Source organism: Cygnus olor, chromosome 18, assembly GCF_009769625.2.
Source record: "Cygnus olor isolate bCygOlo1 chromosome 18, bCygOlo1.pri.v2, whole genome shotgun sequence".
Taxonomy (NCBI): domain Eukaryota; kingdom Metazoa; phylum Chordata; class Aves; order Anseriformes; family Anatidae; genus Cygnus; species Cygnus olor.
In genome coordinates, this window is record NC_049186.1 from 9,281,261 (window position 1) to 9,307,710 (window position 26,450).

Below are 26,450 nucleotides of genomic sequence, written 5' to 3' on the forward strand. Positions count from 1 at the left end.
ATCCCCAAAGTGTTACAAACATATTAGCGCACACTCAAAGACACCTACATGTGTGGGGAGAACAATTATCTCCATTTATTTTGTTTCATATACATCCATATTTTGAATTTTAATACAAAAGAAAAAAATTAGAATCTGACAAATGTTTACAAACAAGATACCTTCAAATAGATTTTACTCATTTCAGTCTGGTGCAGAGTAAATGACAAATTGTACTGTTATATTCAAGGCAACAGAGTCTGTAGTCCATGACCACTTAGCCCAACCTTTATGCAAGCTTTTTTTTTTTTTTGTTATTTTTTTTTTTGATCTACCATGAATGATAAACTCATTGTTGATTCCCAGTTCTGTGTGTGTGCACATGTGTACATAGCAGCTCCTTTCATAGAAAGAAAAGACATCTAGAGGTCTTCTTGTACTTTTACCTACAGGAATCATGTTAAGATACAGAATGGATTACATGTAACCGGGGCTGGATTTTATAAGAAAAAATAATTAGCTGACAAATGAGGGCAGCAATAAAAAAGCGTCTTTTTTGCAACAATAAATAAATACAGTCAAAGTTTTCTGTGTGGACTTTAAACCAGCTTCTTCACTGAAGAACAGACGTGGCATTTCCATGGAGTTAAACTTGACCCCATTTACTGTATCTTTTTTTTTCTTGCTCTCTTTCTCTCTCTCCTTCAACAAAACAAAAGGTTTTCCTGCTTCTGCCACAATAGTACAACAATTTGATCTTGACAAGAAAGTGGTGCTGCTGATTTTTATTTCTTTGTCCTTTGGACAAAATAAGCCAAGAATATAATTTGACTGTTGTGACCAATAAAAACGCAGTTTACATCAAGTCTTGTCAGGATAACCTGACTAAAAACATCTGGCTTCTTAATTAAAAATTTTCAGACAACCAGATTCTTGCTTGTGTGTTAGGTTAACACGCTGAACTCTAAGAAGCTGTAGACTGCAGTTTGTTGTTATGGGACCTGCAGAATACAGAAGAAAGCGAAGAATTAAGCACCCTTCATTTTGGAAGAACACAGTTGCTGCAAGGTGTTGCCAAGGGTAAATCACTAGGAAGGAATTACCACCATGTTGCTTCCATATTTTTTCTAACCCTTCAGAAAAAAACATTTAAAATATTTCTGAATTCTATGTGCATTTTCACCTACTGTATACCATTACCATATATCTTGCTACTTGTAAAATGCAGTCTGTCGCTGGAATATTCCAAAATGCCTGAAGTTAGTTTTACTCTTATTTACATAACAGTAGTCTATCAAAAGGAAAGCAAAAAGACAGTAAGTGTGAGTATTTATAATAAAGTGTATTTAGCTTAAATTTATTCAAGAAATCTTTGGATTAACTTAATAGAAAAAACTGAACCAGACATATTAAGATCACATTTTTGCTAATCAGAGTTCAGCAAAACTCTTTGACGTTCACATTTTTATTAGTGACTGAAAATAAAACAACAAAATACATGTTTTCCAAGATTAATTTTTCATTTCTATCAATACAGTATTCCAGCAACGGGACAATTTTTTTTTCTTGATACATTTGTGTTTACCAGCAGGACTGCTGGTAACAAAAAATAAAAAACAACATTTACTTGTTAGACAAATGATCTGGATTTTAGGGCAGTTTAATGTCATTGAATTGTACAATAAAAGAAAGTGACCCCAACATCCAGTTCTGATTCCAGTTAAAAAGTTCAGACTAAAGATATCACAATCTGCAAGAAAAGAAAGGACATGGATGGTATAAATGAAAAACAGTAACAAAAAAGATGCAGCAATGAAATTAAGAGCAAGCAGTGGATGCTGGATAATCAGCTAATGCAAGATGAAAGAAACAATAGTTGAGAACTACCTGGTAAAAACATTACTATAATATTAAATGGGAGAGGAAAATGCTGGACTAATCAATTTTGTCTCACCCTCTCTCATCAATCCTACTCTCGCTAGATCAGAGAGCTTCCACAACGAGTATAAATTGAATCTTTCAATTTAGTTAATTAGAAATCTTCATGTTAATCCTGTATTAATATATTAGACTGGCAGTCTGTTACAGTTTTGACTGTTACAGTCAGATGGGCAAAGTTAACTACCATGCACATACAGATTTCTGAGTAATGCTGAAAAGCATTTAACATTTGTAACTCAGTTACAGTTGGCTTATGCTGGAGTACAGAAGTGATATAGGAGAAATCTGTATAGTCCGCTAGTGTTTTGACTAAGCCAGTTTTAGGAACAGCTATACTAAATACCACATTATAATTTGACTAGCGCAGTACAGCTCCCATGTACATGCTACTAGACAGAATTGGCAAGCAATAGAAAAATCCGCCAAAGTGGCCTATTCATTTTCAGGAATGTCTATGTTAGGAAAATATTCTACACATCAGTCTACAGAAAAGCATTCAAAAAGAAAGTCTGATCTTAAATAGCCAAATCTGAATTCTATTTAGCTTTCCATATCTCACTTTAAAGACTATTTATTCCCTCTGTTTCAAATATGGTAACATAATGGTACATATGGTAAAATGAGAGGAGATATTAAAAAACAAAAGCTATTTTAAATTATTTCACTGGATTAAAAGCCTCACAAGATTGTCTCTTCTTAGCATCTGAAAAGGACTTAGAGCAGAGTAGAACGTAATCAAAACTCATTACAGCACAGTATATGCCCTGCTGAGAAATGGTTCTCATTTTAAGTTTTCTGCAGCAATGACTTAGTGTCATTCAATTTTTCTACACTGTACTTAATTTGTGTCTAACAGCTTATTTTGAGCAAACATTATCTCAAGTTACCTCATCAAAACGATATTTAAGCCTTAATTTTGACTGAGAGTAACAGTTGGCTATTATAGAAGAATTTTTTCTTCTTTCAAAAGAAGAGTAGTTGTCCAGGCAAGTGCATGGAGAGGCAAATCCCTGTGTGAATGTAGAGGTAAGCTTATAAAGGTATTAAGGAAGTTTCAGGGGACAAGAGAACATCTATGATTAGGAACACTTTAGCTTACCTGCTTGCCTTAAATCCTTTTAGTTTCTGTACAAAGAATGACTCAAGAACTTCTGCACATTGGTAAAAAGGGGAGTCACTTGGATTGTAGTAACGACAGTTATCAAAAATTTTGGTCATATCTGCCACAAACTCTGTGACCTTTTTGTAGTAACGTTTCAGTATTCTTTCTTCCATGGTGGCAAGGTCTTTAAAGAAACCAAAGATTATTAAAATGAGACATTTTCACCTTGAAGAGAAGTTTACGTTACCAGAAAACAAAGCCTATATAGGTTAGTTGTATTTCCAGGAGTTCTAGTTCTGACATGGTGACACCAGTAAATCTCCTTCAGAATAAGCACTTATGCGTGAATACGTCATGTGCAGCTAAATTAAAATCCACATATCAAAGTGACCTTGGAGAACCTGGGCTCTTTACAGGAAGCTATTTATTATTTCTGAAGAAATTAAGGAAAAAAATCCAGATTGTCTGACCCTTATACTTTATTTTCCTTACAGCCCTCACTGAGAGACATTTGTACATGCAATAGCTACCTATCTAATTGTTCTGATCATTTTTTATTTGAATTCATGACTTGCTTTGAATCAATTATCAGTTTTCACAGGAATATGCACATTACCACATGGGACAAATGAAAGATTTCAAGTGCAGGATCATGCAAAATGCTAGTACTTTCACTCTTACCAACTAGACGCATTAATGTGACAGGAATAGCAAAGTGGGCAGTAATTATTCTATTTTAATGGAAATGTAAATTAAAAAGAGGAAGAGGAATGAGAGCTGAATTATAAATATAGCTGTCCAAATGTATAGTTGCACTTGTAGGTGGAAAAACCGTAACTTGCCTTTGGAAAATGCCCTTAAAATGCTTACTTTCAAATGTCAGTTATGTCAGAAAACATGAAAACAGGTGGACTGGATTACCTAGTGTATTTTGTGTGTGCATATTTACTTGTAATACTTAGAAGTGTATTTTCCTGCCAGATAAATGTGAAAGGGCTAAAAGCACTTTTGTTTACTTCATTCAACCATCATATGCTTAATTGTATTACAATTTCAGCTTTCCTTATAAAACTTTAACCCATCAATTATGTAATTCAAGTTGGTTAGCAGTTTCATAATAGCACGGCCTAAAACTCTGAAACAGAAAAATGACAGTTACTAAGCAAAATATTATTTTCAGTCAATTTACTACAGCTCTGCCAGGGTACTAAATTTAACTTTCCTATTTCTGTGGTTAGTCAGGAGTAGGTGAGAAAACTCAAATGATGCACCAGCTCTCATCTAAAAAAATGAAAACTTACTGGTTCTGTAACTGGAAGGAAAGGAACAGCTAGTAACATCATTTCTTGCACGAGGCAGATTTTCCTATGAGGTTTCACATTCAAGCGTCCATCTAGCTAACTGGTGAGGTTTGATGAGACCAGAATAAAAACCCTAAGGCTACAACATCTCTTCCACTTCTTCCACATATGCAACATTTAAACCAATTTTTGTTCATATAGCTTTAAATTACAAATAATAAAAAATTTAGTATGTCATTGAGACATCACACTCTCAGTTCACCTGACTGAAAAAAAACTGTACCCTGCAAAACATATCTTCAAGATCCCCAAATGGAAATTGTCAGTGGGTAATGAACTTGATATTCAGAATCCCAAGTCTACTCACTCATCACGATATTATTCAGAAACACTTACCCATTGGTTCTTTAATAACACCATAATAATCTGGTGCATCATTGGGATCTACCGGTTCTAAGAACGGCCATGCCATCTTGTGAGCCTGTCAGGAAAACAAGATGTAATTACAAAAAGATTAAGTTAAATTAGTACCATTTAGTAGCTAAACATTTTCATTAAACTTTTATCTGTCGGGGTCTAGAATTGAATTTAAGGAAGAAATGCAGCATTACATGAAAAGGTATACAGCCTTCCAGATAAGAACTAGCTAATGTTTTAAAGCTCAGTGTGGGAGACTGAGTGGTTGGTCTTCACAACAGGAAATAATGTGAAATTCAGAGGTGACGGAATACTGTACAGAACAGGCTGCCTACAGAAGTACGTTACGAATCTACTGACAGAGCTTAGCACTTCACACCTAGAAACAGGCCATGATTTACACTTTCAAGTACTCTAGAATTCGTTTGTTTTCATACATATCTGTAAAATACAGGACAATGCTAAATATTACTCAAGATTTTAAAGCATTTTAATAAAAGAATTGTGTAGTAATATAAATTCTTTATAGTAATAGCTGAAAAGACGTATTTGGTAGTGGTGGATAAGCCAAAATATAATGTAACAGACTCATACAGGTCTTATCATCAATTAGTATGCCATCACTTACATGCTGATAACTAATTTGAGAACAGAAGTTTGCACCTTCTGTATCTGCTGGTGGCAGCTAGGCTACCATTCTGCCTTTTCTTATTCTAAATAAACCTATTTCCTTTGAAAGCCTTCCACTGTAGAGATCGCTCACTGACTCTGAAGCAGTGATATCCTAATTACAAATATTCTTCAACACAGTAATGCCAAGTCAAGTTTCCAGCTGACACAGCATTGCTCAAAAAATAAAGGCCTTGCTGTTTCCTTTAAAAAAAAAAAATCCAACAGGAAGAGAAATCAAAACATACTCTGAGATTCACTAGCTATGTCTTACACAGTAAAGCATTCCACTTCACTGCAATTTTTACTCTCACCTGTAAAGAACGTAACACTCTTCTTAAACCTTCATAATCTTTATCGGTTAGCGGACTGAGCACAGTCATGGCATCTTCTGTGGACTGGCATTGTGGACACACATATTCATCAATGAGATCTGCCTCACTTTGTAAAATGCCAACACAGCGCCCATGATACCAGTTCTGACATCGGTCGCAGCCAATGTAAAATCTGCAAGATCCAAAAAAAAAGTTAGTGACTTGATTTACTTAATTTAAAGGGTACACTTAAAAACATAAACCTGCAATCCCTTGCACACAAGCAGATACTTGGCACGATGAAATAGAACAGCATAATATGTGATATTTTATATTGACAAATTCTAATTACGCTATTCAAACTGCTTTTGTATTTACAAACAGGCTAAGCTACAGACCATTTCAAAATTAGTTACTAAATTTTATATAAGGCACTTTCAAGCATTCAAGGTTTCAAAAACCACTCGTCTGCTTTAGAGGTGAAAGGAACAGTGTAATGCCAGAAGTCTCACCCAACCAGTATTCCAAAACAATTCAAGGTACATATTGTGCAAACTGGACTACAACTAGGGCTCCTGTTTCACTCTGTACAAACATTTTTCATAGGGAAGCATCAGTTGTGCAGTTAAATACTGAAGGGGGAATTTATGACCCAAAACCTTACAAAAAGAGATACCAACCATACATCCCCACACGAAAATTATGCTTTCTATCCAGATCAGACTATAGTACAAAAAAATCCACTGTATACTACATTTGTCTTTTAATCTAATTCTCCCTTTAAAAAAAAAAAGAAAAATAAATAAATCAATCCCAATGTAAAGCACATTGCGTTTTTAAGAGAAACATTTTGACCACCTTGAAAACGTCACTTTTCCTACATATTTACCGCATAAAAACATTTTGGAAAGGAAGACAATTACTGCAAAGGAATTTCTATTATGAATGAATACAATATATGCAGAATAACTTCTTTTTGCTTTGTAAGGAACAGGTAACCAAAGTCAGAGCAGTTTGCTACCTAAACATTAAATAAGAGGTTCTTATCAGAACTCACTGTGACTCATCATAAGGTGTTCTGCAGATACAGTACAATTCCTCACTGCTGCCCTCTTGTGCCCGTTTACAATCATTACAGATGTACACATCCATTTTCTTAGCCTCCTTTTCTGTGATGCCAACACATTCTCCATGATACCAGTTAGTACAAAGATCACAGCCAATATAGAACCTAAAAGTATTCACAATGAAAATGACAATGTAATTGTCATTTCAAATGGCATGGCACTTTTCCCTGCATTTCTCTCTGTTGCACTTTCTTGCTGGCCTACTTTGTCTCATTTTCCCTGCTTCCTAGCATTCTAGCCTTACAAGCTAACATCTCATGCTGCAGCTATACTGTCAATAAGGTCACTTGGGTCAATTTTAAACTGTCAGTTCATTAAAATTCACAGCAATATGTAACCAGACTTTGACAAAGCTGGGCTAAAAACGTGTCTCCAATGTGCGTGTGAAAAACTGTAAAAGGCACAAAAAGACAAGGCCAAAGAAAAAGATTTACATTTTCAAAACTGTAGCTCAAAAGCCACTTAAACATTTCTTTAACATTTGAAAATGTAGGTCTCAGTTAATTTAAAAAACAAAAGCAAAGCGCAAACACCAACTAGGAGTTACAAGTATACTACAAAGAACATGCATACCAGCCATGTGTAGGATACATATTGGTATAACATGATACGAAAGAAAATTGTGTCAGGACATGGTTGTCATAATTGTAATTGGGGGAGGGGAGCGGGGGGGGATGGCTGAAAAAGAGATATTCAGCTACTCAGAACTGCAGCAAATTGGTATGTTGACCATTCTTCAGAGAATGACGTCTGCTCTCAGACAGCTACGTGACGGAACCAGATATGGTATGACACAAAGTGAAGGGAACCAGGTACAGAATCATGTGAATGGGACCTTGCACAGAATGATGTGAGAAAACTGTAAAATATTATGCAAGGATGTTTGACATTTTGTGTATGGATACCTCAAAACATACCTGTGACTCATGACAATCAACCAGATGGACAAAGTTACACATTCATTCTCTCTGCCTAAGCAAAAGCAAGCTGACTCAACCTCTACCTTCGTAAATTTGAAAGACCATCAAGCTCCTGCAATATGTTGATTTATCAGTTACTGTGCCCCTAGCCTGTCAGTCTATAAACACCAACCACCAGACAGCATACAACAGTAACAGGACAGCAGCTAGAAACTGTTCCACAAAGCAAGCACCTCTGATTTCTTGGATGTCTGCCCCGGACACTCCAAAACTGTCCCTGCTCTTACTTTTCAGTCAGACGAATCCTAAAAACTGAACAAACCAACCTTCCATAAAGGACAGCTAGGATACAGCTCCTTCTAATTACTCAACAACAACTCAGTCTAGGTCCTTTTCCCAAAAGGAACCAGGCCTAGTTGCTCCTGTCTAGAGACAGATGCTAAACCTTGCCACTAGAACACTGAGCAGGCTTCACATTAACGAATTGGTTGGAATATAAATAGGAATCTTCAAAGGATACCCTTATTGACCATCCTCAGAAACAACACGAGCAAAACTCTACAACCCTGGTACAGAACAAGTGAGAACTAAATATAAGAGAATTATAATAAAATAAACAACATGCAGAATGACCTTTGTGGATTTACTACATCCTAATGAACAGATAGGGCATCTGTAACATACTACAAATTATCTTTTCAAGCTGCACATCTGTCTTCTTTAAGGTAGAAAGTAGACACCAGCACAAAGAGGAGTATCTGATGCCTACAAGTGTGTGTATGCACCTACACACATATAAAAATGTTTACCAGGATATTGTTTTAAAATTTGCCTAATCATTTTCCAAATAGGAAAATGATCTAGTTTAATGAAACAGTCACCATTTGTAAGAACATAACATTTGGAATTTACAAGATGAGCAGCAGAACTGAATCATATTGCTAAGGATACTGCTAAGTTATTAACATTTCCTTGTCTTGAAATTTTATCCCCTGCATTTAAGCATAATTCTTAATTCAAGCCACCAAAATTCACTCTGACCACATTTTTCATTGTCCTACTCAAAAGCCCACTGAGGTCAAATGACAATTCAATTCTTTTGCTCATAAGATGAGGTGAACAAATTCTATTTTTGTGACAATTCTATTGCTTACTAACAACAAAGTGCTAATACAGACCTGCGCTCAGCATCACAACAAAATGAGAACACGTATCCTCCTAGGTTTTCTGTCATTTAGTAAACTTAACACAACACTTCAAGTGAGATAGGTGAGATTCACATCCCTTAGAAAAAAAGAATTATGAACCAGGGTACCAGAAGTCTGCCATTTACAGAGTGATGGCAGCACAGATAGTCTACAATTTCTCACACTGATATAATACTGTAATGGTCAGAGTTATTGAACACCACCGAAGGTAGAGGAAAAAAAGGCCTCAACTTCATTTAAAAATAACAGTAATTTTAAAAAAACAGGCTAGAAGGAACTTCAGGAGATCCTCTAGTCCTCACCCTAAATTTGGGATGAAGAACCATTCCTGGAGTGAAAACACTACTCCACCCCTATGGTTCATTTGTGTTAGCAGGATTTAAACCACCACCAAAGGGTATCAACTAATACCTTTTGGTATTGTCACTCGTTGAGCAGATAAATACTCCCTTGGAACTGAAGTCAAATTTATTTCACATAAATCTCTACATGGCTATCAGATGTTAACCATTACTAACTAACAATGTTAGTCACTTCTAGCTTAAGCAGGAACGCATAACACTATCCCACTGCAATCCACTCAATCTTCTACGACTACTTACTAAATTTCTTTGCAAACTTTGTATGTAGCAATTCCTCTTTCAGAGGAATATTCTTCCTTGCGCATGGCCAGAATCAAACCACAGAGAACCGCAGTTTTCACTTTGTCAAATGCTCGCATGTTCAATTTTTGACCAAACCTGGGACACATGCTGTAACACATGAAAACCATTTCTACCTGAAACACTGTCCAAAGTGAAGCACAGTCCAGTAACTTGGAAACCCCTTTACTGGCTAGCGATTTACCAAAAAACCACAACCCACCATTTATTGAAAGACGGTACCAAAGCTATTTCTAATGAACATCGGACACCTGTTCATAGGAAATTGCTCAAACCAAATTGTCACTTGCTTCCGAGGCAGAGGCAAACGGCAAAAGAAAGAATAACAGAGCGGAGGAAAATAAAATAAAAAAAAAGAGTATGTGCATGTCAGACAGAAAGGTCATACAATGGAAACATGCAAACAAGTAAAAATATAAATCACGTACGTTAATAATATAAATCAAGTATGTTAATAGTTTTGTAACTGCTAGCGGAAAAGAGAAACTTTATACCTTAGTGATCACTGCAATAACACCTGATACTCTATCTCCAGTTCTAGAACTAACACTACCAGCTAAATACTAACCTAAATCTAACAATCCACAGTAAAAGCCCAAGGTGTTCACTACTCACTTAGACTCATCGTAAGGCGTTTTACAGATGCAGTAAAGCTTTGTGTCCTTCTTTGTTTCCTTTGAGGTAGTAGAAATCATTTTCTTTTTCTTGGACTTGGAAGCTGACGAGTCTCTCTCCTCATCTCGCTTTCTCTTCTGGGAGGATACTGGCATTGGGACCGTGGTGGAGGAGGAGGAGGTGATGCTGGCTGCATGTTGCTGTGGTGGTGGTGGCAGTGGTGGCGGCGGTGGTGGTGGGGTGGCAGCGGCTGCTGCTGCAGCTGCCGCTGCCGCGGCTGCTGCTGCTGCAGCAGCAGCTGCCTGGGCTTTTTCTTTTTCTTTCTTAATTTTAGTCAAGTCTCTCTTTAGCTCCTCCTGAAGTACATTAAATGGATAAATAGAGAGGGTGGCACTTCATATGATTATTCCAGGACAGAATTTAAAATCTAGACATAAATCCCCGTGAATGATCAAAAGAAAATAACATAAGCCATTTAAATGTACACATTTTTAAAATATACACAACCTACAATTCATACAACATTAACAGGTGACACTCTTGGCTTACTATGACCCATTGGCTGCAATATATCAGAATCTGTTTCAGGAAACAAGTTAATTTCATCACAGATGAGAAACAAAAAGCATGAAACAGACATCTACTACCTCTGCATAGATCCACGCATACAAAACCAGAACTTCCTCCTATGTTTCCTTAAAAGCACACTGAGAAAACGTGAAGTTAACACGTGTCCCCACCTTAAAATCAAATTAGTTTGAGAACAACTGTCCTTACCTGCACTTCAATTTGTAGTTCTTTGTCCAGAAGTGCTCTCTTTTTCAATATTTCAGCTTTCAGCTGTTCTTTATGCTTGAAAAGTAGAGCTGACAACTTGGAAGCATTCTGTTTACTACGCTTCTGTTCCACACTCTCTTCTCGCTTTCGTTTCTTAGCTGCCTGCTTTTCTTCTTTATCTATCTTATCCAGAATATATTTCATCACTTGGTTGCATACAATCATTCTGGTGATGAAGGAAAGAAAAAGTACATTGTGCTGAGCTGCCTATTAATTCCCAGTTGAGAACACAGAATAATATTTTGTCTAGTCTCTGCAAGTTGCAAGCTAAATTATTACATTTCTTAAAACATAAATGGTAAATTTAATAACATGTTATTCCCACTCATTCTTATTTACTAGATCACCCCTTTGAGAGATCAAGTCAATAGTTTGATTAAAGAGGGCTGGTCCCAGTTTCACTTAACTGATTCGAGTACTAATCATTCCTCCCCTTACCCTGTAAAACCCCAAACAAGGCTTAGATTTCAGAATGATCAGAGATATTTTCACTGAGTTCAGTTTCCACAAACACATTTGAAAGAGCTTTTATTTATTTATATATTTTAAATTCTGATGTAGGATAAAAGCAAGTTGGAAACCTATAACCTGTTCGAAAACATAAATTTTTACCCTCTACTGAGCACCAAATATTACAAAGTTTTTGTGTTTTGGCATGAGGATTGACAAATATTTTTCAGCTTATAGAACTGAATATAAAACAGTTCCAAATTTCCTCACTGCTGACAACTCACAGTTCCTTTTTCATGTTTGTTGTACACCCAACTACAAATCTCGTTTCCTGCTCGCTTATTCTGTACATTTCACTTTTGCTTTATATTTCAAGCATATGAAAGTGTTTTGATTTCCCTTTCTGTTCTATTTTAAACTTTCTAGAAAACTAGAAAAAAAAAGTAAGATACCCAAAGTAAATTTCTGGAAGAGAAAAACTCAGTGAGAAGGAAAGACAACTGTATAATGGACCAAGCTAGTTAGCACTTTTTTTTTTTTTTTTTTTAAAGACTGACAGAAATCCAAGTCAAAATATCAACTTGGCTATCTGACACCATTAAATGAAAAGTATATGACAACACTTTTTTTTATTTTTTTATGAAATTGTGAAGCAAGTAGCACTTAGTGGTACTGTTGTAATCAACTAAAAGCTTGTACTCTGATTTGATGATCAAAATTATATAAAAATGCTACTTTTTTCTTACTAGCTGACAACACACACTTGCAGTTATCCAACTGAAACAACTACATGAGTAAGGCGATGTCAAAATAACCTTAAGACTATTGGCAAACACTTCAATTTTGTGTTTAGCAGCTTCAGGTGTGAAATATCTTAGCTTGTTGATTAGTACTATCTTCTAACTCTTCAATTCCTTCTGCAGAGTGGGATGTGGGATGTACAGAATTAAAATGAGACAAAGTAATGCCAACGGACAAAAATGGAAATAAACCACCACAATAAAGGACAGACAAAAAACAGGATTTTCTGCAACAGAATGGTTCGTTCTCCATTCCATGATCTTTAAGGATGGTTTTTACCTTGAATTTAAAAATTGCAGTCAGCTTCAGACACAAGCATGCAACACTTAACTTTAAAAACACATAATTAAAGTGAAATTGAGAATATAGAGGATTAAATTATTTAAAGTTAAGAACATCATTTTGAGTTACAGCTCTCACCAACTACTTTCAAGTGTTACTTTAACCAACTTTTAAATAGCAAAGTCTCTTCAAGAAAGTTTTTACAAATCAGTGTCTTATTATACACCATTAAATGATGTTCTAAACGGAAAAACTTCCACATCTAAAGTTGCACCATGATCAATATTCACCTCTGATTTTCTTCTCTCTCAGCTGGAGTCAGGGTCTTCTTTTGTTTTAAGTGTTCTATGACAGCATTCTGTTTCATAACCACCTGTAGAATGATAGAGAATCCAAAATAAAATATGAAAACTTTGGCCAGTGTTTCACAATACTACTGGGAGAACCAGGACATTTCCTAAGATAAAGGAAAACACTGAAGTATTATTTATTTCAGTAAGTGACAACATGAAATGAATTTTATCAGGGCAGTACTTGTTTAAAGCAATTATTTGAAATTTTAAAGTTTTAAAAATGAAATTAAAAATTAATGCCACCTCCACCCCACAGAGTAGGATACTTTCCTTACGCAGAGTTTAAACCTAGGGACTAAATGTAATTTGACAATATTTCTTCAGTGACTTTTTTTTTTAAGGTAAGAATCTTTTATATATATATATATATATATATACACATATATATATATATACACATACACACACACATATATGTTGGTTTTTGTTTGTTTTTAAAGCCCCGCAGCCATCCAACAGCATTACATTTCAGATACCTCTTTGAAACCTCAGTTCCCTACAGCAGGCAACGAAAGTACTGTACTTGTGTTCTGGACATCAGCTCTCCTGTCTATAACCTATCTTTTCTGAACTGAGAATAAAGATATATTGTCCCAGCAGCTAGTGTTAAGTTGAATCAAGGTGCCAGAAGACTGCAAACATCATACAATTGACTTGATGTGCTGAATTAACTTAGAATATTTAATTAAATTGCCAAAACCAATCGTGCACTAACTTTGAAAGAATCAAATTAACTGCCTATCAAATGTATTAACATCGGTAACAAGAACAGGCATTTAAAATGAGATTTCTTTCATTAATTAAGTTTTAATTTCCTTCTGTTAACTTTACCTGTTTCTGGATAATGTCACTTTGATTAGAAGCCTGAAGGGTGTGCTCACGTTTAATTTCTATCTGTTGCTGCTTTTTCTTCTGTTGCTGCTCTCTGAGCTGCTGAACTCTCTGCAGCTGCTCCTGAACACTAGCTGCTTGTACTGTTACCACATTCTGAATCTGGTGAGCCTGTACTGGGCTAGTTTGTTGAATCTGAATAGGTAACTGAAGCTTGATCTGCTGGGGCACACTGCCTTGTTGGGCTTGTATCTGAGCCACAACATGTGACTGAAGCTGAGAGAGAACTTGGACTTGTTGCTGAAGCTGAGGCACTGTAATAACTTTTGTTGGAGGCTGCTGAAGTTGCAGCTGAGGACGAGTTGGGGATTGCACAGGAACCTGATTTAAACTTTGAGTAGTTGGAAGGGTTGAGACCGAAGTCTGAACCTGAGGTTGTGATTGCTGCAGCTGAGCTTGAATTTGTATGGGAGCATGGGGCTGCATCTGAATCTGTTGTTGGGTTGTAGTCTGCACCTGAGCTGGTTGCTGAGGCTGGCCTTGGGACTGGCCTTGTGGAAGGATTGCAGTCTGCGGCTGACTCGGGACTTGCGCTGGAGATTGCCCTTGAGCCTGGGTCTGTGCTGGCGACTGAACTGGAGATTTAGACGATTGTGCTTCAGGCGTGACTGGAGAGTCAACAGATGCTGGAGTTTGAGAGTCAGGCTGGGTCTGAGTTTCAGGCTGAAGTGGTGGCTGTGGTGCCTGCGGCTGGGCTGGGGTCACAGGCTGAGCGCTCTGATTCTGCGCTTGAGGCTGGGCTTGCTGCTGACTCTGAGGCTGTGGCTGAACTGGCGGCAGCACTGATGTTGGCTGTGTCTGTGGAGCTTGTTTCTGTTCTGTAGCTGTTCAGGATTAAAACAAATATTTCGCTCACTTCAAATGACAAGTCTATGAGCCTTACTAAGGTGAACACTTTAAAAGTACTGTATATTTCTATGCAGAAAGAGCAAAATATTTCTTGGCTTATAATGTTTCTAACAAGTTTACTTTTATAAGATACTTTCTCCAACTGCACAAAAACTCCGGTGTAACCAAAATGGAAGTTTTTTTCTGCTGAACAGAACAATGCTTACCTGAGGTTGAAGTGGAAACTGTTGTTGTGGTTGTGCTAGCTGTAGTAGCAGCTGCTGGTAGTGGGGTGAAAAGGAATCTCTGAATTGTACCATTTGGCATAGCTGCTTGCATAAGCTGTTGTCCTGGACCAGGTATTACAGTCACACCCTGAGGGATTAATTGTAATTGACCAGTAGTTTGACCTTGTCCCTGAATTACCACAGTTAATCCTTGACTGCCACCCTGAAAAAAAGTTAATATTGATGTATTAGTGATACAATTCTTAGAAAGACCTTCCTCAAAATCAGAAGAATTAGGGTTTTATATTTCAGAGGTCAATACTTTTACCATCTGAGATCATGAAATAGTAAAACATTCTTCCCACAGTTCTATCAACAGATTACTGGGCTGGGGTTAGTAACAAATATTTTCACCCAAATATTAACAAGATTCCTAGCCAGAAAGCAGCTAAAATGGAAAATCTTTGTTCCTAGAATTTAAAAGCAATGCAGAGCATGGATAGTTTTAGACATTAATCGTTTCCTCAAGAATCCCAACCATTTTATGTAAAAATTCTCTGCAGTGCAAAGGTTTTCTCAGTGCCTATCAGATCCTGCCCAACCGTGAGCTTCCATGACTGACTGTTCAGTTTGTAATGTGTTGTAAATTTCTGTTGCTTAAGCTGACACTCTGGATACCAGATTTCCAGATATCACTAATGTATACAGAAATAGCTAGGCTTTCATAAAGATCAGATAAAATTTAATAATTACAATGATTTTAAAAAGATATGAATGGTCCATCTCAGGACAGTGCTCTCAGTTGAAATAGAGAAGGCAGGGTATCACCACAACACCTAGATGCTTATTTACACATTTTGTGATCCCACAGAACAGAATGAGGTCCCTACAGAAATTCTTCTGAGTCTTGCAGAATGGAAATGAACTCTCTGACTCTTGTACGTAGAAAAATCTAAACTGACCACAAGCAGCCCGTACACTATAAAGACATACATTCTATAAATATTTTTTAAGAATAGTTATTATGGTAATTCACAGAAGCCTATATTTACCCTATGCATGGTTCTAAATTTATTTTTTGCCTGAATTTATTTTTCTGCTTCATGATTTGAGCAGAAGCTCTAAGAATTTCCTCCTCCAGTTCCAGAGACTTTTTCTTCTGAGACTCTTTCTTCTGAGACTGAGAACAACACAAATCAAAACCAAATCTTCATACGACATCAAAAGACAAGGAACAAACAATATGTTCTGAATGTTTAAAAAATAGGCCATAAAAAGAATAATTACATCCCTTACTGCTGTTAAGGGAAAGATATTTTTTCTATACTGCTAATTTTTCCTAATGCTAGTTATACTACTAAGGAATACAATATGAAGAGATACACTATGTATGCTTCTTTCAGTCTGTAATTATGCTATCAGTTATCCTAAATGAAGGCTGAAGCATAACCAAGAACGTAAAATTATGAGCAGATACACTACACTGCTGAAATCAAGAGCTCTGAGAAAACGTATTGAAAGCATTAGCACATTTTCATGCCCAGAGGATCTAAAATATTTTACCTGTCCTTGTGTTAGTTGTGTGAGTTGGGCCATAGTAAGTTTCACTTGTCCCTGCTGAGGTCGAGGGGGCTGCGATGTGGTTTGTGGCTGTATTTGCTGAGGTGGTGTTCCAGGACTTGTTACTGTCTTCTGTCCAGAACTGGAAGAAGCTGTGCTGGTACTAGAAACTGCTGTTGAGACAGGCTGACCTCTGATTATCTGAGTCACCACCTGCTGTGTCTGACCTGTAAGAGAGCAATTTGTGATAAAAAAAAATGTTTCCAATATTTCAACCATTAGCACTGCAAACCTCTGAACCACACTTCTTGCAATAGTGTATTATCAAACAAGTGAAGCAAGCATTCCAGGTTGCACATAAATTTCCATTAGAAACCATTTCTGTGATTGAAAAAAGTCTACAAAATGTTTCCATTTTCATTCAAGTAATGTACTTACGAGGAACTTCAAACACAGCTTTCTTTTTAAAAGAATTAAAAGGTTCTCTCAATACAAAGTTGTTCTAAACTTTTTTCTTCCAAACAAATGGACTTAATTTTAACCTGTACATTTCCCAATATTGATGGTTAAAACTTACAAAGCCTGCAACCAACATATTTAAAAGCCAAAAAAAAGCACTTGTTAGAAGTCAAGCATTGAAATGAAATATTTTTGCATTGTGACATATGATGTAGAAAGTATTTATAAAGAAACAAACCATGGATTTTGCTCTGGAAATTTAAATATCAAAATGAACCTACTGGCTGGAAGAATACCTTGTTGCACCACTAGAGGTGTTCGAATGATGGTCTTTCCAAGTGTTGACTGCTGAAGTGGTGTTCGTATTACTGTCATACCAGGACGGAGTGGTGTCCCTTGCATTACCTATATACATCAAAATGGAGAGCATACGTAAGCTTATAAGGATGTATCCCCCCCGGTTCTTTTAAGTAGTTTTTTTTTCTTCTTCTCATTTCTTATTATGTTAAAAGAAGATGCAAGTAGATCCAGTATTTTTTCCACTTATGCCCACACTGCAAAGGCTTACCAAGTTCTAAGACATTAATTTTTCAAATCAGAGAGAACTGATGTACCTCCTGGGAATAAAGAATCCATTAACGTTATTTCTGATTACTTCTATTTATTTTTCTTCACAAAAAAAAAAAAATATATATATATATATGTTGAAATAATAATAATAATATATGTTGAAAAGTGACTATAAGTAACTATTATATATTAGTTATAACTTCTGCCACTAACTTAAAATATACACATCCTAAATTTTTGCATTAAATAATCAGAAAAACATCTTACTTGTGAAGTACTTGTTGTTCCTAAAGTCCCTGTGGTATTTGGCCTAATTGTTACAGTTGCTGTCCTTGGCTGGAATGAAGTGAATGTTTGACTTGCACCTGTTGTTGATGGAATGATGCCCAATACCTTTTGCTGAACTTGAACAACACCTAAATAAAGTAAAATTGAGAATTCATTAGTAACATAATTGCCAGCAAAAGAAGTAAATACAATTCCAGGGTGGCATTTAGAAACTAGTCTCCAGGTTTCTAGAACACCTTTGAGTCTTTTAACACTTCCTGGGAGAAGCTTTGACACATTGTAAACAGAAGCAGCATTATACTTTCAGCTACATTTGGAGTTAGGCAACAGGTATTTTAGAAAAGATTAAGGAAAGAGTGAATCTTCATAAAGATCAGTTTGATGGTAACTGCAAACAAGTCCTTGCATGACATGGTGCCACAAAGTTAGTATTATACAACCATTAAGCAAAAGTTACAGTCTGATTCATTTAAAAAGGAGGAGACCAGTTTAAGCTTTTCACCTACAAGCTCATGGTGCCAAAGAAAATTGGTATTGCTTTTCCTGTCACCTAAGAAACTTCAATACAAAACTGGTAGCCTTCATGACTTCCTCAGACACTAAGGAGAATGGAGACAGAATCAAGCTTTTCTATTTAATATACATTCATAAAATCTCAAAATATGAAGCTTTCTTCCCAAGTCAAGAAGGAAAATGCTGATCTTAATTTGGAACCAAACTCTTGCTCATCAATGAAGAGCAGATGCAGGTATTAATAACTAAGAACAGCAGCAGGTTGTTGTTTTTTTTTTAGAAAGTTATTTTGTTGGTAATATAACGTAGATAATGAAAAAAGCATGCTTCATTCCACATTGTTAAAAATAGAGCTTCTAATTTTGTACTATGAAATGTAGAATAATTTACAGGCAAAATACTTGCATTTTTCCCCTAGTCACACAAATATGCAGTACAGGGGGAACAAGCTCTAAAAACTCTTATATACTTTTTTCCCCTTCAAGACACAGTTTACTTCACTGGGAAAATAGTGTCAATGGAGAATTAAACAGCAAGCTGGAATACATTTCAATTCAGTTCCCTTTCCCCTACCTCCTTGAGTTGATGGCACATTGACGGCAACAATCTTGCTGTTTGCAGGGAGTGGCAGCTTAGTTATCACTTTCCCTGCCATCGTTACTGGACTGCCTGAGATCTGGAAGGTCTGCCCTGTGCTGGCAATGGTTGTGGCTGAAGTGGCAGCTGTGCTAGTGGCTATTGAGGTACACAGAACAGTCAATTTTAGAGCAGAAAAATTAGTCAAGAATATGACTATTTTCAAGTATGAAACAGCAAACTTCAGGATTATTTTTTACAATATTTTCAAATGCGTCATTCTTGCTTTCGTAAAGACTTTTTTGGAAACAGTACGTTACAGCACAGAATGCTTTAATCATCAATGATTACTGGTAAAACAGCTGTCAGTAATGAGACAGGTCAGAAATACAACTACCTAGCAAGTCTGAACAAAGAAAAATTAGACAGGTATTATTTCAGAAGTGTCCTGCTGATATAGCAAAAGAGTTAAGAGCAAAGATGACACAAAATGCAGTAATGCTAGATTCTGGAGATGTAGGTGTTCGATGTAGGTAGGATGTGTGCTGGAATTCATCCTAGTTACACGTTCTTTCCATGATGAACAGCTACTTACCTGTTGAAGACTGGCCTTGTTTAACCCAAGTAGCAAAAGTCTGATGGAAATTCTTGTTCTGTTGGAATGTTACTGTAGCTGGAGAACCCACTTTTGTAGTAAGTACTACTTTCGTTCCAGTGGGAACTGGGCCCGTTAAAGGGCCTACCACAACCTTCTGTGGAGTTGAGACAGTAGTTGCGGTACTGCTGGCAGTAGTGACTGTGGGGACCACGCCTGCTACAGGTATCTGTTTCTGCTGTTCCAGCCGTTTCTACAGAATTTAGAAAAAAAATTAAATGAAGAATTTTCAGGTTTTGTAAAATAAGTGCTGTCTTGTCAGTACTGAAAAATAGAGGACCCTAGTAGGATTTTAGTTCAAGTTTAAAGGAGTGAAGAGTAAGCTGCCTGAATATCCCAGAGCACTACAAGCACAGGCTCCTTGACCTGCACAACTACAACTCTGCTTACAGTACGCAACCAGAAATTTTCCTTTATAGCATCTTTAAAATCCTCAGTTTATGTTAATTTCAATACACATTTTAAAGAGAACATATTAATTAGCCTCAGATTAACCCAAAAGATTAGAAAAACTAATTCAAAAGTATTTATTTATACTTGGCTTCGACAGTGTGCATACAGCCTCTATGTACTTCAGTAAGCAATACACTGTCAGAGTTCATTACTGGCACTTTGAAGTTCAGAGCTGCCCATACTAAGATCCTGCCACAGTTGGAGAAAAAAAGACTATCATTCTACTTCACCAAATGAAACATCAACATTACAATTTTAAAAATTATTCTAACTGTAAATTCAGTTTGTAGCCTGCTTAAAAAATCAGGTTTTAAATCCTTCACCTCATCCAGCAACATTCTGTGCTGTGACCGTCAAAAAGGTACTTTGAATTTAGAGAGCAACATTACAGAGGGGCACTATCAGTCAGATCTATTACAATGCCAACTATTTAATTCCACTAAGATAGGGAAGAACATCATCTCTATATTAATTTAAATTTTGGTGATTAGTTATCAGTACATTGAGGTTGTTACTGCGAATCGGAAAAAAATTCATTAGTAATGTATTTGGTTAGGGAAGATGTAATGAAAACATGCAGGATGGAAAAAACAGTACTCTAATTACACACACATGTAAATGTACATATACATATGTGTAACCAAATTTTATAACAAATTCTTTGTGGGCTTCATTCGGCCAACTTTGGGTAAGATAAAAATCAAAAGATTCAATGCGATTAGAGCATGGAAATAAATTCAGTTGTATTCCCAAGTCAGCTATGTACCAAGACAGCTTTCTATTAAACCACAAAACACAGTTGATCTTACCTGGAAACTAGTGTTTCTCAGATTTCTTTTAAAATTGGAAAAAAAAATTATTTTTTTAAAGTGTTCTGTATTAGGCAGAAAAAATGGGAATCTAATTATTAAACAAATGTTTGCCTTAATGTTGTTTCAAAATAATGAATGCATACAGGGGGAGCAGCACTGTTTGATGACTAAGAGAAGCTGGCTTCCCAGAACTTTGAGTTTGTAACACTGAAAAATGGTGCAAGACAGGTGGGACTACCAATAGCTCCCCCACCTGCTGGGCAGCCAACCGTTGCTGTTTTAGTTGAGACTCCAATTGGGCCTTGAATTCGCCTGCCTTCTTCTGTTCACTAACCTTAGCCTGTAGTTCAACTGCCTGTGCCTTTTCCTTCTCCACCCTGCCAAAGACACACAACCAAAGAGAAGAGTTAAACCATCACATAAAATCCATCCATCAACCTTGGTTCATTTAAGAACAACTGTCATGTCTGAAGATCACTGAGAACTGGTCATGGTTTTAAAAGTATTTTGAAATAAGCTACTGAAAGTGCATGCAACATTCCTGAAATACTCTGATGCAAAACTACTCCAGCACCTTACAAAAAGCTATTATCCAAAACTGGAATTCATAATTACATCTGAGACTGAAAATATGATCTATGTAACACCATTAATTTAAAACAATTCTTCTCAAGGGACTCAAAATTGTTCCAACACTAAGTATGAAATATTGAAAATACTTTTTTGACTTGAGTATCCTCAGACTGAATTTACCTCTACTTAAAATACTTGTATACAACAGTTTTATTTGTATTATAGAAGTATTTAAACACAATGTTTGAAGTCATGCAGAAAGTAGCCTAAAATCTTTCTTTCCATGCTTTATAGTTTCTTTCCATTTCTTTATAGTTTCTTTCCATTTCTTTCCATGCTTTATAGTAATAGCCTTTTAGCAATACAACACTGATTACCTCATAAGAACGGAATAATTAATAAAAAATAGTTCTAACAAATCTAATATATCTGCATAAATTCAGTTTTGGTATTAGCAAATAATTGTTTTACAACTTTAAGCTTCAGTATAACATAAAAGGCACAGAAAAAACACAACACTGATAGCTACCTACAACAAGGTGATCTAGTTTGTGCTCTCTAGTGGGAACTTTTATTTAACATACACACAAAAACTGTTTTTTTAAAAGTTTGAGTTGGTTTACCTTTCAGCAAACGCCCTGATCTCCCATAATTCCAATTCCTCTTCTGCCACCCAACTTTCAATTATGACAGGGCCTGTTTGCTTGGGTGTTTCTGGCCTTTTTGGCCTTAGAGCACTTGATCGCAGCCCCTTCCTCTGGGGTGTTGGAGTTTCTTTAGAGAACAGTCAAAACATACACATTAAGCTCAATCATAAAACAAAACTGAAGTGTAAACCAAGATTTAGTATCTTTTGCTGTCTCATTTTAGAAACGGAAATGCCTTCCAGCTTCAGAGAGATCAAGTCAGTTTGTTACATGCATCATTTGCTCTACACAGGAGAATGAATAGTTCATGTCAAGCTATATTTGCTCCCATGATTGTCTGAATTAACATAAAGGTCCAGTTACCTTAATTTCTGTAGGAGCTTATGGGGAGGGGAAAAATGTATAAACAAAGGTACCTTTTGGAGCTTCTGGCACACCAATGGGACAAATAATTTTTCTTATACAGTACTCTGACCGGATTCCATATGGGCCAACATCTCTTCGCTTGATTATTTCTGTTGTTGTAATTTCCGTTTCAGATGTTTCTACAACAGATTAGTCCTAACACGTTAACAGCAGAAAACAAATAAAAGTTCAATCTCCTATCAATCCAATACACTCAAGGTAAAGAAAGAACAACTACAGTGCAAACTGTTGGCTATTAAAATCTCTATCTATATATCTATCAAGTGCCATAGCTAACATCAAACCTTTATGGAAAGGCTTGGAATGAAAGTAATAATCAAAATTAACAGCAAGAGCTGTTACATTAGGAAACACAGAAATTTAAAGAAATCACAGAATCACAGATTATCACAGAAATGATACCTGTACGTGTAGTTCCTCCCCCAGGTGGAGCTTTTGCAGCCATATCATCCCATTTGAGACATGCCCACAGTAACCGCAACATAAGGCTCACTCCAGCCAATGATTTTACTGTTTGAAGTCGGTATCTAACAACAGAGCATTAATATTTTAAAATGTATTTAATAAACCTAACGAAACCAATGAGACAGGTTTTCCATTCTACTTTTACTGAACAATATATACCAGTTTTTAAAATAATAGCAAAATTTATAACAGCTCCACTCTAGCCAACCATACAAGAGGTTTTGATTTTGTAACTAAAAAGAAGTGCTCTTTGAAAATTCTAAGAAAGAAGTTCAGAATTAAAGAGTAGGTAAACGGTTTGAACAACAGCAAAAAAAAACAGTATAGTTATCCAACCCTGGATGTAAAACTCGTGTCATTTCACAAACCCCAAATTTATTATGGACAAGAGCATCAATACCCAAGCTTATTCATATCAATCCAGAGTCCGAACAAAAAAATACAATGAATGTGAACCCCATTTAATTATGGCTATTTGAAGACTCAGTGGAAACAGTATTCTTTAAAATACTCCACCAGCTTGATGGCCACAGGTAAGACAATGCTCCATTTCCACTCACCACTATGAGAGTTTATGAACTGGAAACTTTCTGCCGCTTTCTTCTCATAGCTTCAAAGAGCACAATCAAATAACTGTTTGATACTAGAAGAGTATTACAGTGACAATGTTTTATAGTCTGCTATGTGGCTTGGATATTTGACATTTTCTAGAATAAAATGTGAAGCAAAACTGAATAATGGAGTGCCAGAGAATATCTCATGGTTCTGATACACAAATTAACTTAACTGGCCCTTAGATTTCTGTATGACTTTACCTACACTTTCAACAAACTCAACTTGTCCTTGTAAAAATCCTTCCAACGGAAGTTTCTAGTGCCAAAACCAGAACAGATTTCTCTATTAGATTTGGTGGTGCTGGCTTTCCTAAACTGTAATTTAACTATGTTTATTTTAGTGGAACAGGTCTGCTCAATAACTTCTTTCAAAGCCAAAAATTTGAACGTAACTAAGTACATACCTCCAAGTGATCCCAAAAGTTGGTCTTGGGGATGGATATGGCCAGATATCCAAGGCAGGTTTTGCATTATAATTGAAATAGGGAACTTCTCTGATCCCTCCTCTTCTGGCCAGCTTTTTTAAGTCATCATTAGGTAAAACAAATATGCTTTTTTTACTGCTTTTGGTTACAAATTTTCTGTAAGATGGCAAGGCAGTTCCAGAACGTGTTTTTTTGGGTCTTGCAAATTTCATTAACTTCACTTTGTCTCTCGTAGAATACTCTTTGCTGACAGTCATGGAAGTCACCAATGTGCCTTCTGGTGTGGTCAGTGAATCAGTTACTGTTGTTGTAATCACTGTTTTACTATGCTCTTGTACAGAAATGACATCAACATTACTGTCTGTAGCTGGAGTGGTAAGCTTAGTTACAGTGGTGGTGGTAGTTACAGTGGATATGGCACAATTTTCTGTTGATGATACTACTGTTGTTTTCTCATCGTTAGATGCTAGGGTCTCTGCAACTTTAAAGACAGTCTTGGATTCTGTAGAAACAGTTGACGTGGTAGTCACTTCAGTAATAACAGTTTTTGTTTTATTCTCTCCATTAACATTTTCCACTTTGTATGTCTGTAGACCATTCTGATCAGCGAAGTCACTACTCAAACTAGATTCCTCACATGACGTTACAGGCGATGGAGCAACTTTCTTCTCCTCACTAAGTTCAGTTTCCATAGATTCTGTTTCACTACTCAGGTTATTTTCTTTACAGAAAGTATTTGTTGGTGTGGAAGCAGCACCAATGAAGGCAGCTCTTTGAGGAGAAAGCTGTTTTTCTTCAGTTTTTTGTACATACTTCAGAACTTCATCTGACGGCTGAAGACTCTCTCCAGCTTCAAACTCACGTGAATTCTGCGGAGATGACTTCGGGTCCATGATATTTTTGTTAATTGTGTCCTCTGTCGTGATATCACCATTCATGAATGGTTTTATCGAAGATTCCCTAAAAGGGAATGCTTTTATTTCATGCTCTTGAATTGATTTATTAATATTATTAATTTTTGGTTCAGTATCATCTCCTGCTGTAGCTTCACAGGTATCTTTAACTAAACATTCATCATTTGATAATACTTTAACGTCATTGTCTTTTCCATTCATTTGGAGTGCAGATTTATCTTTTTCTAAGTCCATCTCAGTTACATTATCTTTATTATTCTTTTTGTCAGTAACATAATTTAGATTTGTTTGATCAAGGTATTTGTTTATGGTACTTGCCTCCACTTTCAGTTCCTGACCTTTCTTTTGACCATTAGCCTCTGTTAGCTTAGAGCTCAGCAGTTCCTCATCAACTTCTGTCCTATCCGCATGTTCCAGAGTTTGACCTTCAAGGTTTATTTCAGAATTCAGTTCTGTCTTAAGTGATTCTAAATCTTTACTCACCAATTTTTGGCGAAATCTAATCTTATTTTCAGATTTATTTTCAGTCTTTCTTGGAGTAACGTCTTCCCCCATTTCACCTTCTTGTAAGGATGGTGGTTCATAATGGCTTTTTATCATACAATTGTTTTCTGGATCTTTGCTCTGTTCAGAATTCCCTTCTGAGTCTGTTTTTTCAAAAATGGCCAGAGCATCTTTTCTACAGCTGCTTTCAGTTATCACTGGCTCTGAGTTTTCACATTCACTCTGAGATACTCTGGCAATAGGTAGTTTTTGTTTCAAAGGTCTTTCATTTGTTTCCAAAACATCCCATTTGACTTTACCATCTGCATTTGTTTGTTTCAAGCCATCCACAAAGGAAGTCTCACACTCTCTAAGAGCCTCTTGTCCTTGACATTTATCAGCAGTCACAGGTTTGGAGTTGTTCTCTTTGCTATCATTCTGAACAGAGCTTTCACCTTCAGAGGACTGAGGTGAGTCTTCATCCAGTAGCTGCCCTTCTCTTTTTGATAGCCTGTTTGTTGAAGGCAAAGAATGCTCATCTAGCTCACCAGTTTTTGTACAAGAGATGCTGCTGACTGGCAAGCAGTCCTGTCTTGTATCTTCAGCTTGGATTTTATCAGAAAGATAGGTTTGATTTTGGGAAGACATGTCAAATTGGCTTCCTTCTTTTACTTTTCTCATTTGTAGTTCATCTATTTTTTTCTGGGGGCTTATAGATTGAATGCCTCCATTTTTAGCATTAGCCTCCAGTTTCATCCTTTCTAGACGTTGTTTTTCTTCCAGTGTAAACTGTTTTATTCGCCTCTCAAGTAGTCCATCTAATTTTGATGATTTTACTTTCCTTTTGTAGCAAGTCCTTAAATGAAATCCTTCGCTGACATTGATTATATCAAGCTTACAATGACTATCCTCGTCTTTTATTGGGGATTCAATTTTCACATCATCTATATCCATAGGCTCTTCCTTGATGACTTTATCATTTTCACCATCAATTTCTTTTTCCACTGTGAAGAATAATTCTGAATCAGTAAACTCCCCTAACAACAAGTAGCAAAAACATGTTCTTACATTAAGTACTAAGAAATAAATGCAC

At 36.3% G+C, this 26,450-nt stretch overlaps 1 protein-coding gene across 31 annotated transcripts in view; it reads right to left on the minus strand.

The window, feature by feature from the left end:
• Window positions 1–53: 53 nt before the first annotated feature.
• BPTF (bromodomain PHD finger transcription factor) overlaps window positions 54–26,450 on the minus strand; it is a 56,971-nt gene continuing 30,574 nt past the window's right edge. For 5 of the 31 annotated variants that reach the window (XM_040530236.1, XM_040530230.1, XM_040530226.1 and 2 more), the window contains 20 exons: window positions 23,940–26,361; window positions 22,859–22,983; window positions 22,447–22,575; window positions 22,007–22,157; window positions 21,064–21,187; window positions 19,486–19,738; window positions 18,888–19,049; window positions 17,781–17,929; window positions 17,225–17,348; window positions 16,488–16,711; window positions 14,925–15,147; window positions 13,810–14,693; window positions 12,916–12,998; window positions 11,033–11,258; window positions 10,256–10,611; window positions 6,781–6,954; window positions 5,724–5,916; window positions 4,720–4,804; window positions 3,020–3,206; window positions 54–980 (listed from right to left, as the gene is read on the minus strand). In XM_040530236.1, coding sequence (XP_040386170.1) covers window positions 944–980; window positions 3,020–3,206; window positions 4,720–4,804; window positions 5,724–5,916; window positions 6,781–6,954; window positions 10,256–10,611; window positions 11,033–11,258; window positions 12,916–12,998; window positions 13,810–14,693; window positions 14,925–15,147; window positions 16,488–16,711; window positions 17,225–17,348; window positions 17,781–17,929; window positions 18,888–19,049; window positions 19,486–19,738; window positions 21,064–21,187; window positions 22,007–22,157; window positions 22,447–22,575; window positions 22,859–22,983; window positions 23,940–26,361 — 6,311 coding nt within the window. In that variant the 3' untranslated portion in view covers window positions 54–943. Of the gene's footprint in view, window positions 981–1,399; window positions 1,730–3,019; window positions 3,207–4,719; window positions 4,805–5,723; window positions 5,917–6,780; window positions 6,955–10,255; window positions 10,612–11,032; window positions 11,259–12,915; window positions 12,999–13,809; window positions 14,694–14,924; window positions 15,148–16,487; window positions 16,712–17,224; window positions 17,349–17,780; window positions 17,930–18,887; window positions 19,050–19,485; window positions 19,739–21,063; window positions 21,188–22,006; window positions 22,158–22,446; window positions 22,576–22,858; window positions 22,984–23,939; window positions 26,362–26,450 lie in introns of those variants that run through there. The other 26 variants (XM_040530257.1, XM_040530253.1, XM_040530254.1 and 23 more) reach the window with 24 other exon arrangements.